At 40.0% G+C, this 15,377-nt stretch overlaps 1 protein-coding gene across 1 annotated transcript; it reads left to right on the top strand.

The window, feature by feature from the left end:
• The first annotated feature begins 488 nt into the window (after positions 1-488).
• On the top strand, positions 489-15,360 carry LOC129506769 (olfactory receptor 51D1). The gene is made up of 2 exons (XM_055320755.1): positions 489-567; positions 14,372-15,360. Exon 2 carries the CDS (start codon positions 14,386-14,388, stop codon positions 15,358-15,360), a length of 975 nt encoding a protein of 324 aa, XP_055176730.1. The 5' UTR covers positions 489-567; positions 14,372-14,385.
• Positions 15,361-15,377: the final 17 nt, after the last annotated feature.

The raw sequence follows: 15,377 nt of genomic DNA, 5'->3' as shown, positions 1-15,377 counted from the left end.
CAACAAATGGGACAGTGAGCAAAGAAAGAAGAAAAGAGGTAACTGCTGTCTCAGTTGGATCAGCTTACTCACCTTGATCAGGGGGAAATGGCTGCTGCAACAGAAGAGGGCTAAATGAAAGAAGCCATTTTAAACATTATTTTTGTTGGAATTACAACTATGAGCTGTTCGTTCAGTCTCTGCTCGCAAGAACTCAAGATGAAGTTGGTTGTATTCTGGAGCTTCTGTGAAATTAAAATAGTTAATGAGGAGATCATTTTCATTTGTAACTTCCAATTGTCTATGACCATGAGTGACTCTCAAGGGCCCAGACAAAGGAGCAGCTCAGAGTTGCTGGGGAAGAGGGCTTGTGTTCACCAAGGGAAGGCTAGCCAGAAAGCTTTTGAAGGCCTATCAGCCCATCACCTCTGCAGAGAAGCTGTCCTTCCCAGCCTCATGTATGGTGCCTTGTTTGCTGTGAAATGCAGACATTTGTGTGCAGGCGAGGCTCTGTTTTGGAGACATTCCAGGGCAGTAACTGCAGATCACAGCCCTCTACCTGAATCCAAGACAGACCAGGACAATGAGGTGAGTGGCTAGCTGTGAGATGATATCTGTGCTGTGGGTGAGGAATGTTACCATAAGAGAAGTAAAGACTGAGAACTGATTAAGGAAGCAGGGAAGAAGGTGAGGGCATAGAAGAAGTAAGGCCAAGGAATGGGTAGGAAGTTGGTACAAACCCTGGGGCCTCACTAAGCTTCATACAAACTTAGGCTTAAAGTTTAGAGGGTAGGAGAGAGTTGCCCATGGTAATGGGATAGCAGTTGGAAGAAAAATTTGCAAGGCGTGGAGGCTAGGAGGAGTGCAGCTCAGACAATGGGTAGTTACTCCCTCTACCTCAAAGGTCTCTTTACGGAACTTTTACGATAGAATAAGACCTCCTGTTCTTCCAGTATTCTAGATGGTCTTCAGTTTCCAGAAAGCAAGGCTGATATTTCCTCAGAGTCCAAGTAGGGGAAGTTAGGGCATCCCTCCCCCATCCGCTCAATGTTAGACTAAGAGGGAAGAAATCTCAGCATAGAACAGCAAAGCCACAGGCCTTTGTTAATTTTCTCACTTAGGCAGGGAAAGAGAGTCAGGGATAGAGGAGCATGGGGAGCCTAGAAGCTAAAACCTAGAATTCTGTCTAGAGGACGTGGAGAGACTTTTTGGAAGTGCTCCTATGTCACTGGAGGCAAGTGAAAGTGACTGGGGAGTCACTGTCCCAAGAGACTGAGAACAGGGAGTAGAGAGAAGGGAGCAAGTTTAGAAGGTAAGAAAGGAGCAGTAGTAGGAAGAAGATGTACTTCAATGTGGCTTCAGTGTGAAATGCCATGGATGGGAATATAGCAGTATGTATACATGGGTGAGATATTTTCAAAACTAAATAAATATATAGTATATTATTTTTTATTTATAGTTACCAAGATATGTTTATATCTTTGTGTATTTATATATGAGAATCTAACTATATGTGACAATAGCAAGTGTTAATAGTTATATAACTATAACTATATAAATAGTTATATGTTAACAGAAGGGTATCTGGATGGTTGGGTGAGGAACTGAGCCAGATAAATACTGTTAATTGGTTTTGATATTAAGTGTTATGTTGGATTAAAAAAATAAGAAATAGCTTTACAGTTCATTGTATTGATAGCTATTTAGATTTCTTTCAACTTTTAACCTCTTTCAGTAAGTTATTATCCTCAGAATGTCAATGTGTCTATGATTTATGAAAGTATAAGTATGCAAAGTTGTAAAATTGTGATTTATAATAAGAAATATATATATTTGGCCTTCTTTCCTGTGTTTGGCACAGAGCTCCTGAAACCCTTGGAATTTCCTATGTGGTGAGAGCTGTGAGAGTGTCTTTTGTTGTGTTCATGAGATGACTTTTGGACCTCACCTAAGGATGGGAGCTTATGGCCAAGAGAACCCATATTATGATTAGAGGGTTGTAAGTTTCAGTCATACTCTCCCCCTGCCTCTGATATCCAGGGGAGGAGAGATGGGCTGGAGATTGGATCAGTCCCCAGTGGCCAGTGATTTAATCAGTCATGCCTATGTAATGAAGCCTCCATAGAAACCCAAGAGGACAGGGTTGGGAAAGCTCTGGATTAGAAACTGTGTGGAGGTGCTGGGAGAGTGGTACACCTAGAGAGGGCATGGAAGCTCTGCACTCCTTCCTGTACCTCACCCTAAGTATCTCTTTCATAGGGCTGTTCCTGAGTTGTATGCTTTAATAATAAACCAGTAATCTAGTAAGTATGATGTTCCCCTGAGTTTTGTGAGCCCCTCTAGCATATTAAATGAATCCAAAGAGGAACCTCTGGTTTATAGCCAGTAGGTAGAAGTATAGGTAACAACATGTGGGTGTGTGTGTGGAGGGAGGTGTGTGTGGGGGGGTGGAGATCAGGGGGCAGCAGTCTTGTAGGACTGAATGCTTAACCTGTGGATCTGATGCAATTTTGGGGTAAATAGTGTCAGAATTGAGTTGAATTCTCACTCTGCTAATGTCTGAGAATTGCTTGTTCACCACCCCCACTCCTTCACAGGATAAATTGGGTCCAGCAACCCAAATTAAAAGTATAACTTATTTTTCTCCATTTCTAGGCCTTTTCTTGATTGTGATCTCTAATATTATGTGTTTACCACTATTTTTTTTTCCTGAGAGATTTATCTTTATTGCCAAAGGTACTTATTGTTCTATTCAAGGAATCTGTTAATTTATGATTATTTTAACTTTCTTTTTTTTCCCCCCTGATTTTATCCTCACTGTATTTTTCTTTATTTTACTTTTGGTCATTCTCTTTTTTCCCTTGTTTCTTGCATTACTTTTCAGTTTATTTATTGAGGAGTGTAAAGTTTTCTCTAAATTCATGTCAGGCTATATTCTGTACATTGTAATGGCACTCTTATTGTATTAAATAAGCTGTTTTGAACTTAGTTTTCTCCAGAAGTTGTTGGGTTAGGTTTTTTTTGTTTGTTTGTTTGTTTTTGTTTTTTTTAATGGAGCATAGTTGACACACAATGTTACATTAGTTTCAGGTATATAACATAGTGATTCCACAAGTCTATATGTTATGCCATGGTTACCACAAGTGAAGTTTTAAATATATAAGTACAGGAGACCTTGAACAACACAGATTTGAACTATGCAGGTCCACTTATACACAGACTTTTTTAGAGTACACTATTATAAATGTATTTTCTTTTCCTTATGATTTACTTAATAATCTTTTCTTTAGCTTACTTTATTGTAAGTACAGTATTTAATACATATACAAAACACGGGTTGACTGTTTATCAGTAAGGCTTCTGGGTAACAGTAGGGTATTAGTAGTTAAATTTGAGGGGAGTCGAAAGTTAAATGTGAAATTTTGACTGTGCAGGTTGTATGTGCATACAACAACCCTAGAGGGTGGCTAGTGCCCTTAATGCTTACATTGTTAAAGGGTCAACTGTAATTTTTTTAAGGCTTGCTATTATTTTGTGACCACAATGCATAAAAATTTATTTTTAAAATACAATTACAATCTTGCTTTGGGAAAATATTTTGTGCTAACTATATAATTATAGGATTATTCAGTAGGTGATGGAAAAAGGTATATTTCTAGAAAAGAGTACATTAGTATAGTTTCTTTATCAAAGCATGATAGAGTTTAGACATATTTGGCCAAAGTTAGTGCCTTGGACGTGGGTAGCAGAAGACTGAGTCAGGTGCCAGGCAGCCAAAATAATAAGAGTTGAAAATCATAGAGTTGAGATAAGGTGTAGAAAAAAGATAAGAAATAAGATAAGAAATAATAATAAGAGTTGAAAATTCTGGAAACGTAGTTTAGTCAGAAAAAGGACTTATTAAGGAATATTAGGTAGCTCATGGATGATGCAGGCAGGAACATCATCAAATTACTCTGTAGGTTCATTCTGGTAGAGATATCACTGCTCCCTCCACTGAGCATGGTCAACTCGGATCTTACTCCCAAACAAGGGCACTAGAAGTTATCACTAGAATCTCTATCTCTACTTTCTCTAGAAGATGGACTCTTCTATTAATGATTTTCACCAGTATGATTCAGTGTGGCATCTGTTTTTTTTTTTTTTATGTTATTAGCTTCTGAGTCTTCTTCTTGCTGGTTTACCTTATTGATTGCATTTAGATCACATACTTTCACCCATGGTAGTAGATTGTATTATTGATTCCATCTATTTTCTTGTAAAGGCAATGTCCAGCCTCATCCATGGCCTTATGACTCATAGTGCCTCCCTATAGGTGGAGGATATGTCCCTAGGCCATTAACAGACTTGGCTATGTGACTGCCTTGAATCAACAGAATGGGAGCTAAGGAAGTGTTTCAGTTCCCTACAGAAGATTTATGAGATGTGCTTGCACCGCTTCTTTATATTTTCCCTCTGCCACAGTAAAAACAGATTAGAAAGAGGAGCTCCTCCTTAAGCTAGTGTCCCAGGTGAGAAGACCTGTGGATAAGAGTCACAGCAGTCTACCTGCAGCTAAGAACATGATGTATAAATGAAAAACGTTTGTGGAAAGCCCCTATGATTTTGGAGTTTTTATTATGGTGGAAAAACTGATCAATTAGCCAGGAACTTGAGTTTATGGCTTCTATCTTGGGGAGATGTAGGATCATAAGGAGGGAAATTCCTCAAACAAGAAGATCAATCCAAATGCTGAATGGCTGCAGTGAATGACAAATACCCACCACATACACTAACTCTATATTCATAAAATTTAGAAAACACACATAAACTCTCGGAACAAAGTGTGGCTACCACACTGTACAATAGCGTTTCCCTTGTCGAAAAGAAGTTCAAATGCACATTGCCATCACAGGCCATAGTTCTTAAACAGAAATATAATGTCATCTTTGGAGGGGCAAGGAAGGAAAAACAAGGATTGATGGTTTCAAGTTTTTGAAATTGAAAATTTTCTTTGTTAGTTTGTGCCCATTGTTTGTTGTCTAGAGCCAGACTCAAGAGTGTCTCTAAGAAGTTAGGAGTGATGCTATGATTCCTACACAATGTGAGAAAACAAACAAACACAAAACTTATTTATATAAACAATTTTTTTGAGAATGGTTTATGAAAGACTTGTTTTCTCAATTTGGAAATTTCCAATATCCCATTCTTCCCCTGAGTATTATTATGCGTATTATAAAACCTCTACATTTTCCTTTCCATCTCCTCTTTGTCCCCATACTTTCCAATCATCCCAAATGCAGCATGGAGAGTATACTTTTTCTGAGGATACAACATCTACTTTCTTTCAAGCAGGATGTATAATATTCAACAAAAACAAATTTCAGTCATAGGTTAGGGCTAAACATTTTCCACACTCCTTATTACCTGTTTTTTTTTTCTTTCTTTGTGTTTCTCTGTATCTACTGTGGGATTACAAGGACTCCCACTCTTGCCAAAGTGGCTATCACAGCTACTTCCTGTGCTGTACTTCCTTATATCTGTGAATCTGTTCTTCTTGTGAGGTTTCCCATTGTTTTTTTATATTCATGTGCTAGAAAAATCATGATCAGCTCATTCTTAAACCAGATGCTGTTTTATTCCAGAGCTTAAGTCTCCAGGGACCCAGAGTGGCCTATCCTGGTCTAGGTTCGTCTTCCTATATTCTTGCTTCTTCTCATTGAGCTTTTAAATTTTCTGGAACTTCTATAAATATTGTCACCCTTTCTTGGTTAGTAAGATATGACTCTAACTGACTTTACTATTGCATTTCCTTCTTTCTTTTCCTGTCAGTTCAAGGAGGTACAGCATTTTTAAAAAGCTTCTAACATTAGTTCCATATTTTTTCTACCACTTGTAGAAGCAATACACTTACTGGATCAGAATGTTTTCCAGTGCTCCCTCACTTGCTTTTTCAACTCAACTCCTGAGGCCTCTTTTACTTCAATTTATGACATACCCTTAGTTTGTTTATTATTACTTTCTCTTTTTTGTTTATTATTACTTCTAAAGTTCATAGGTATCTCTCTATCTTGTCATGAATACAAACCATAATAATTTTACCTGGTAAGATGAACATACAACTGCCACTGTTGTTTCTATGCAGGGAAAAAAGGAGGCCATTTTGAAATAATGCTAAGGAAAGGTCAAGATTCAACATTGCACTCAGGAGCATTTTGGGAAGTTGGCAACTTAACTTTGATTTCTGCTTTCTAATTTTGTGTGTCCAAAAATTCAACTAAGAAGATAAAATTTATCAAGAATGTATAATCCTATCACATAAAAGAGAGCAAAATTTATTAAAGTTTGGAATTAATGTGAATCTGTTGAGAATAAGGTAGAGGGAAAGCTCTCATGAGACCATGTAGGAAGGCCCTCACTTCAAAGCCTCCAGTATTTGGCACCTGTGGAAAGAGCTCTGCCTCATGTCTCTATAGGTCTTAGAGTAGGGGCTGGCCAGCTCATATGCACTATTCCTCATAACCCTTCTAGGAAGAAGCCCAATCAACAATTCATTGAAAAGGCAGAACATTATGAGAACCTAAGTCAGCTAATAAGAGTAATTTGTCAAACCATAATTCATGGGATCCCTGGGTGGCGCAGCGGTTTGGCGCCTGCCTTTGGCCCAGGGCGCGATCCTGGAGACCCAGGATCGAATCCCACATCGGGCTCCTGGTGCATAGAGTCTGCTTCTCCCTCTGCCTATGTCTCTGCGCCTCTCTCTCTCTCTGTGTGACTATCATAAATAAATAAAAATTTAAAAAAAAACCATAATTCATAACCATGAACAGATCAAAGGAACCTATTAATGTTACTAATAATGTTCTGAAAAATATCAGAGCTTAAAAAAAGAATATGAGAAATCAAATCAAATGGCCCAGTAAAAAACAGGGAACAAGTGAGAGAACCTTCAAAAACAAATGCATAACATTAGTTAGACTGAAAAAATCCTGTTGTCTTAAAACAAGAAGATGACTACAGAAGAAAAGCAATGTGCAAACAATTAGAAATAATAAAACCCATAAAGCATAGTGTGCAAATTTTGTGGGCAAAGTTTGGTTGTTTGGAACGAAGAGGGAGAAGAGATAGGAACATTTTCTTGAATCCCTAAAACTCTGAGGTGTAAATTAAAAAAAAAAAAAGAGAGAGAAACTAAATATGAACAGAGTAGCCATTGTCTTTTAGCACAGTGTTCTGGGAAAATCTCTCAAGTTGATCATGCATATAGTTCTTTTTTTCAGCAAATACATAGACTTGAACAAAAAAAAAGACAAGACACGTGGAGGGCAAATATAGACGTTCCAGAAGAAAGAAAAAGAGGGGTTGGAGTAGATGGAATGAAATCAATAATCAAGGAAATAACTAGGAAAAATTTCCATAAAGACTCAAATCTTAAGATACTCTCTCATTCATAAAATGAAAGATCTATACTTAATTTCAGATAAAATTTCTGAACTCTAAGAAAAGTAGACTATTTGGCATAGATCTAGACAGATATACCTACAAAGTAATGCTAAATCAGAGTAAGTAGTGTTTAAGCTCCACAAAAGCATTTATCTTTTCTGTTCACTGATGTATTTCCATCAATTAGATGAGCTCCTGTCACATATAAATAAATATTCATGAATGAATTGGCTGGCATTAAGAAATCAATCTTTACCTGATGTCATGAAAGTATTCTTTTATATTACTTTGAAAAGTTGAATTGTTCCTTTTATAATTCTATTTATAATCTATGAAGAATTGATACCCGTGAGTGGTATAAGCTGAGGGTTCAAATTTAATTTTTTTCATATGAATATTCAGCAATTCCAGTATCATTTATTAAAAATACCATTTCCTCATTGTTCTGTTGTACTACCATTGTCCTGTAACAACTGGTCCTTGGGGTGCCTGGGTGGCGCTGTTGGTTAAGGGTCTGATTCTTGGTTTTGGCTCAGGTCATCATCTCAGGGTTGTGAGATTGAGCTCTGTGTTGGGCTCGACACTCAGTGCAGAGTCTGCTTGAGATTTTCCCTCTTCTTCTGCCTCTCCTACTTGTGGGGTTGCACATGCTATCTCTTTCAAATAAATAAATTGTAGAAAACAAAAATGAAAACAGAAAAACCCAACTTGTAAATGAGTAGGTGTGCTTCTGGGCTTTTATTTCTGTTCATTGGCCCAATTGTCTACTCTGCACTAGTATCAAACTTTCATAATTACTATAGCTTTAAAGTAAGTCTTGCTATTTGATATATCAAGTTTTCCCATTTGGTTGCATTCTTCAAGAGAGTTGTGGCTATTTTCAGCCATTTATATTTTGCAATCAATTTGTAATTAATCTTAACAAATCTTACAAAATGAGCTGTTTAAATATTATTAATATTGCATTGAATATGTAGAAAAAATTTTGGAGATAATTACTCACATTATTGAATTTTCCTATAAAAGAACATAGTTTTTTTTCTTCCATTTATTCTTCAGTTTCTCTTAAATGCCTTCTGGTTTTCTGTGTAGAAGGTCCTCTGTATCCTTTGCTAGATTTATTCTTAGATATGTGATTTTTCTATACCATTGTACATGTTTTAAAAAATCATGTGTATTTTATAAAGAAATATAGTGGAATTTTATACATTGACTTTGGATTCAGTAACCTTTATATATTATTAATTCAAATTATCAGTGTTCAGCAACCTTTATATACTTTCTTATTAATTTAAATTACTTGTTGATGGATTCTTTGGATTTTTATACGTATACAACCACTAATCCATAAATAATGATTAATATTTTTTCCTAAATCTCAGCATATATTTCTTTTTCTTGCCTGATTATTGGTTGTTAAGGCAAGAAATCATTTTTATATTCAGGTAAAATCATGTTCTCCTTTCATGGTGAGTATTTGTAGCTTTGTAGCAACACATCCATCAGTATCTTTTAAGAAAAATGAATGGCATTATTCATCTACAAATAGAATTTGGATACCCTTGGAAGTAAGAGTAGATTTTCTTAAGGAGAGATTTCCTTGTAGAAGCATCACCTAAAATGTAATGGTTGCTACTGAAAATGGTTAGTATATAGAGGAGAGAAACAAAGGGATTGACCTTCCAGACAAAGCTAGAGTTTGAGCGAATGCTCATTATCTAGTTTGATAATGGGTGTAAGAAAAGAGAAGTTGCATTTGAGGAACTGAAAGAATGAGAATGCCAGTGCAGGTCCATATTTATGGACAGTTGGAGTGTTATGAGATGGGACTGGGGAAATATTATTGGTGAGTTCCTATCATTTAGGACCTCCTAAGCCAAGAATTTGAGTACTCCTTGGCCAGAGTTCTCCACTATTGGATGGATCTTTTAACACTGTTTTCATTAAATGATTTTTTTCTTTATTTCTTGTGAAAAATATAGAAAAAATACAGGGATATGCTATTATTTTAAAAGTCATACCATGGCCCACCTTACTAGAAAGATACTATTCTTATTACTGTAACGAGTGAAAAAATGTTTGAAAAGTTCCTGTGAAAAATCTCTATTCTAAAATTGTGCTGGCTTGTTCCTTGATGTTGTTACCAAAAATTAAAGGGGTCTTGCCCATTAAACATGCCTCAGTTGAAGTATAGAGTTGAGAGTTATTAATGAACATCAAGAAGAGGACCAGTATTACAAGTGAATGAAGAATGACTAAATATTTTCTTAAACATGTGCATCAGTATCCATCCCCCTACAAAGAAAAGGATGATAAGATCTACTTATAAGCATGAAAATAATCTGATAATGCTAAATGCTTTAAGTGAAACAAAGAGAAAAGAGTAAAGTAGTCTCACCAAGGTTAGGGGTCAATAAAAATCTTCCTAAGAAAGGAAGATCTGAAGGCTAAGAGTTCATCAGAACAGGGAGTGGTGTGAGTATTCTTACCATGGGAAAAAAAAAACACATGAAAGCTGAAGGATGAGAAAAAGCATGGGACATTGGAGTGATGACATAATTTCAGTGCATCTGGGACTTGGTAGGCAAAAAATGGAGATAGAGTAGTTGGAGATGGAGATGGTGAGGTGCACTGAGATGGCATGGTGGCATTATGAACTTCATCTTTGCATTCTAATCTCAATGGAAAGGCGCTACAGAGTGATGCATGTTTGGAAGATCATGCTAGCCACAGTGTGGACAGTAATTGGTAGTAAAGATCTTAAGTGGAGCTGGTCAGTGAAAGTTATTCTGGTCATCAAGGTGAGAGATTATCATGGCTTGAACTGGACTGAAGGCAAAGGAGATGGAGAAAGATCATCTGTTTCATAAGCTCTCCTGAAAGTAAAATGAGGACTTGGTAAATGATTGTATGTGGTTAGAGAGGGAGGTATGAGTGTGTGTGTGTGTGTGTGTGTGTGTGTGTGTGTGTGAGAGAGAGAGAGAGAGAGAGAGAAGCAAGGAGAGGGAGGGAGAAAGCAGAAATTATGACTTCTAGGTCTTTGGCTTGGGTAACAGTTATTTTGTGACAGGCAACAGAAAACAGATTGGGAGCATAGACTGGGGATCAGAGATAATGAGCTTAGCTTGATGCATTGAGTTTGTAGTGCCTAGGGAGCATCAAAATAGTGATTTCCAATAGATATTACCGTGTCTGCAGTTCAGAATATTGGTTCTGGCCTGTTTTGGAAATAGAAACTAAGAACAGGCAAGATTTCTCATGGTTACTAAATAGAGGCTGAAGGGTCATAGCCTTGAAGACCCCCACCAGGAATGTGGGGAGAACAGGGAGATTCTCTATTAACTCCATCACATATACTTGTGTTCAATCTCTTGTAGCTCCAAAAAACACACTTAAAAACTCCTGAAAGCTATCAGTTCTTCACATATTGCCCATGTCACTTCTCTTCACATGCAAACTTATTCGGAGTAATCTACATCCACTTTCTCCCTTTCTTCCCAACATGCTGACTCACTTGCTGCATTCAAGATTTTCTTCCCACAAGCCTTTCTCTAGGTAGCAAGTAATCTTTTCTTTTCAGTTCCTGTAGTGCTTGATCCCTCAGCAGCCTCCTGCACTGCTGTCTGCTTTTCCTTCCCAATGTATTTTCTCCCTCTGATTGCTGTAGCACTATCTCAACTGGATTTCCTATTTCTTTGGGTCTTCCAGTTGTTTCAAGTAATAAAAATGAACACATTCACTGGAGAATTGCTAATATCACATTAAACTGAGGCTGAGGGTGGTCATATGATGAACAAGTGTTTGGACTTCAATTTGGAGACCTCTGTTTCTGACAGAGCCCCACATCTAAATAACCACTGTACACTGTCCCATTTTTGGTACTACAACAGCCTTTGGATTAACGGCCCAAGAAAGGAAGAGCTGGCTTGAGAGGGAAGAAGAGCTAAGGGGCAGTATACTGCAATGGAAGGAGTTCAAATTCAAGACCATGGAGTTAGGTCCAGGAAGAGACAGAGCTAAGGCCCCATTAGCCATGAGACTGCAGTTTCCCAACATGACCACAAGGGGACAATGTTTAAAAAAAAAAAGAGGCTGTTATTTTTATTTTTTTAAGATTTTATTTATTTATTCATGACAGGAGAGAGAGAGAGAGAGAGAGAGAGAGAGAGAGAGAGAGAGAGAGAGAGGCAGAGATACAGGCAGAGGGAGAAGCAGGCCCCATGCAGGGAGCCTGATGTGGGACTTGATCCCAGGTCTCCAGGATCACGCCCTGGGCTGAATGCAGGCGCTAAACCACTGAGCCACCCAGGGATCCCAAAAGAGGCTGTTATTGAGCACAGTCTTGGATCTCCTTGGATAGCGCTGTTGGGGAGTGTGAGCATAAGTATCCTTGGCTGTGCATGTCCACGCCTTTCTTCCAGTGCAGGTAATCCCTCTTCTCTCTTCCTCATGGCATTCACCTTTCCTCTAGTCTCCTGAACCTTAGAATAGTGTGGAGGCAGAGAAAAGACCATCCCACCTCAAGTTTAGCATTAGCACAAGTACAGCCATTTTAGGCCCCTGTGAATAAGACCTGAACTTTACAAGAAAAACTGCAGAATGTCCTTGACAGGGGATCCCATATCAGAAAGACAACAGAGCTCAGAATGCCCTCGGCAGAGAATCCCATATCAGATCTTAAGAAACTCCCCCACCCTTTCCCCCATATTGGAATGGAAAAAATTCCTCCACCCCTTCTGAAATCCCCTAGACCAGCCCATAAAAAACCCAGCTGTAACCCACTTCGGGGTCCAAGCCCTTGCTCTGCTGTGTGGAGTATACTTGGACCCAAGCTCGAGCTTGTAAATAAACCCTCGTGTGTTTGCATCGGTGTCGGCTCCTTGGTGGTTTCTCTGATATATAATCTTGGGCACAACAATAGTAGTAACAGAGAACAGCCACTTTGGGTAGGGTCAGGGCTCAGCCTTTCTTGGGCACTTGAGTGGAGTGTGGCTACCAGGGAGCTCAGACTAATTTTTTTTTAATAATAAATTTATTTTTTATTGGTGTTCAATTTGCCAACATACAGAATAACACCCAGTGCTCATCCCGTCAAGTGCCCCCCTCAGTGCCCATCACCCATTCACCCCCACCCTCCACCCTCCTCCCCTTTCATCACCCCTAGTTCATTTCCCAGAGTTAGGAGTCTTCATGTTCTGTCTCCCTTTCTGATATTTCCTACCCATTTCTTCTCCCTTCCCTTCTATTCCCTTTCACTAGCTCAGACTAATTTATTCTTCATCATCCCTCACACTCCCTAGGGCCCGGGAGAAGCTATAAACATGTGGGGACCTAGGTCAGAGGCACTATTGTGAGTGAGCCAGGCTCAGCCTAGGGAGGGGAGGGGACAGGACGGGACGGGAGGGGAGGGGAGGGGAGGGGAGAAGAGGTGTGGCTGGGAGGCTTGCCTCCAGATCCAGCCAGGAATCACTGCAGGAGAAGCCCAGCTTCTGTTCAGCTCACTGGATTGCTTGGAAAGGTCTGTCTGCAGCACACGTCCCAGATTACAGCGGCCTGGATCCCAGACCTTGTTCAGCCATCTACCAAAGTGGAGTTTCTTCAAACAATGTGAGGCCCATTCCAATCTATGTCTTAGAGCCAATAAGGATTCCTCAGTTCCAGCCTCCTACCCTTCACCTAAGAAACAAGGCAAGGGGAATGAATTTATCCAGGGAAATTACACGTGTGGGACAAATACATGTCCGGTGGTGGTAGTGGTGGTGGTGATCGATAATGAAAAAGGAGACTGAGAAACATGTCTAGTTTTGCTGTTGGAAAAGTAAAATCCCAGTGTGGACTTAAAAGAGCAGAAAAGTCAAGATGAGACTAGCTGCCCTGACCTGGATAACCTGGGTGAATGGGTGGTACCATTTAGAAGGGGTTTTGTTTGGGGCAAGATGAGTGTGAGGTCTATAAGCTATCCAAGTAGAAATATGAAGAGGCAACAGATTATAAGGTTGGATCTCAGAACAGAAACCTAGAACAGAGTGGTATGTGAGACAAAGGAATTTGAGCCTGGTGGTTATGTGATCACTAGGGAGAGTAGTGAGTGGCAGAGGGGGGCGATGCCTTGTGGATACCACACAGCACCAGCAACAGCATAGACTGCTTTTCTTTCCATGTCTCAGCTGTATCTCCTTTCCATGTCATACCCCAGCCATGCACAATCTGGGACTGACTGTCATGTGGCTCTCCAGAGATCCTGATGAAAAATGCTGTTTATTGAGGGCTGGAAATGATCATTTTTCTTCACCCCCATCTCCCCACCTCTCAGAACACCAGAACTGCTTTTCACAAATTTCCCTGATTAAAAACAAAAACCACCTGGGGAGAGGGGAATTACTGTTTTTTAATTAGGTTCCTGGACCCTCTGCCCTGGAAATTCTGAAACCGTGGGCATGGAGTCAGACCTTAGGGATAGTGTTTTCAGTAACTGCTTCAGATGAATCTATCAGGGAAATTTGGGAATGTTCCTCAGGCCTAAACACAAACCTGTCTCTTGAAAACTAATACCAGACCAAACCCCTGCTTTCTGCCCTAAATCAGATTAGAGTGGGTCTGAAAGGCAACCACAGTCAGAGTCTTATACTCTGGTCCCAAACCAACTTTGAACTCACATGCACTAGAAGAGCTGGGGTCAGTGTGAAACGTTCTGGGCAGGTCCACTGTATTGAAGAAGAAGTTAAGAGCAATGCCCTGATCCACAGCTTCAGTTCTGGAAAAGCAGAGCTATTGTCATACACTGAGATTAATGGAACCTCTAGGAAGTGTGTATAAGGAGAATCACAGCACAGAGAGACTGAAGTTCAGAATCACAAGTACTTAATTTTCTATTTGCTACTGTCATCATGACTCCAGTGCCTTTTCCTTGTAAGTCCTTTCTCTCTTCTGAGCTGTGACTAAATGGTGTTTTTCCTTTTCCCCTTCATAGACCCTGGACTTGGCATGCAGAAGCCTCAGCTCATGGTTCCTGTCATGGCCACTCCAAATGGAACTCTGGTCCACCCAGCATATTTCCTGCTGGTGGGCATTCCTGGCCTGGGGCCTAACATACACTTTTGGCTGGCTTTTCCGCTGTGTTTTATGTATGCCTTGGCCACCCTGGGGAACCTGGCCATTGTCCTTATCATCCGTGTGGAAAGGCGCCTGCATGAGCCCATGTACCTCTTCCTGGCCATGCTTTCTACCATTGACCTAGTCCTGTCTTCTGTCACTATGCCCAAGATGGCCAGCCTCTTCCTGACTGGCATCCAGGAGATAGGATTCAATGTTTGTCTGGCTCAGATGTTCCTTATCCATGCTCTGTCAGCCATGGAGTCAGCTGTCCTGCTGGCCATGGCTTTTGACCGCTTTGTGGCCATCTGCCATCCACTGCGGCATGCTTCTGTGCTCACAGGGCCTACTGTGGCCAAGATTGGACTAGCTGCCCTTACCAGGGGATTTGTTTTCTTCTTCCCACTGCCCTTCATCCTGAAGCGGTTGTCATATTGCCAAACACATACTGTCACACACTCCTTCTGTTTGCACCAAGATATTATGAAGTTGTCCTGTACTGATACCATGGTTAATGTAGTATATGGACTCTTCATTATCCTCTCAGTGATGGGTGTGGACTCCCTCTTCATTGGCCTCTCCTACATCCTCATACTGAAGACTGTATTGGATCTGTCTTCTCGGGGGGCAGCACTCAAGGCTTTTAACACATGCGTCTCCCATCTCTGTGCTGTCCTGGTCTTCTATGTGCCCCTCATTGGGCTCTCAGTGGTGCACAGGCTGGGGGGTCCTACCTCCATGCTCCATGTGGTTATGGCTAATATCTATCTTCTGCTACCACCTGTGGTCAATCCTGTTGTCTATGGAGCCAAGACCAAGGAGATCCGTTCACGGGTCCTCCATATCTTCTCACAGGGTGGTAGGTGAACAGAATAACGTCCCCA

This window comes from Nyctereutes procyonoides, unplaced genomic scaffold (assembly GCF_905146905.1).
Source record: "Nyctereutes procyonoides isolate TBG_1078 unplaced genomic scaffold, NYPRO_anot_genome, whole genome shotgun sequence".
Classification (NCBI taxonomy): domain Eukaryota; kingdom Metazoa; phylum Chordata; class Mammalia; order Carnivora; family Canidae; genus Nyctereutes; species Nyctereutes procyonoides.
This window is presented reverse-complemented; position numbering and strand designations above follow the sequence as displayed.

Excerpts from the sequence above, each read along its gene's own strand:
- LOC129506769 (XM_055320755.1), top strand. The coding sequence starts at position 14,386 with ATGCAGAAGCCTCAGCTCATGGTTCCTGTCATGGCCACTCCAAATGGA.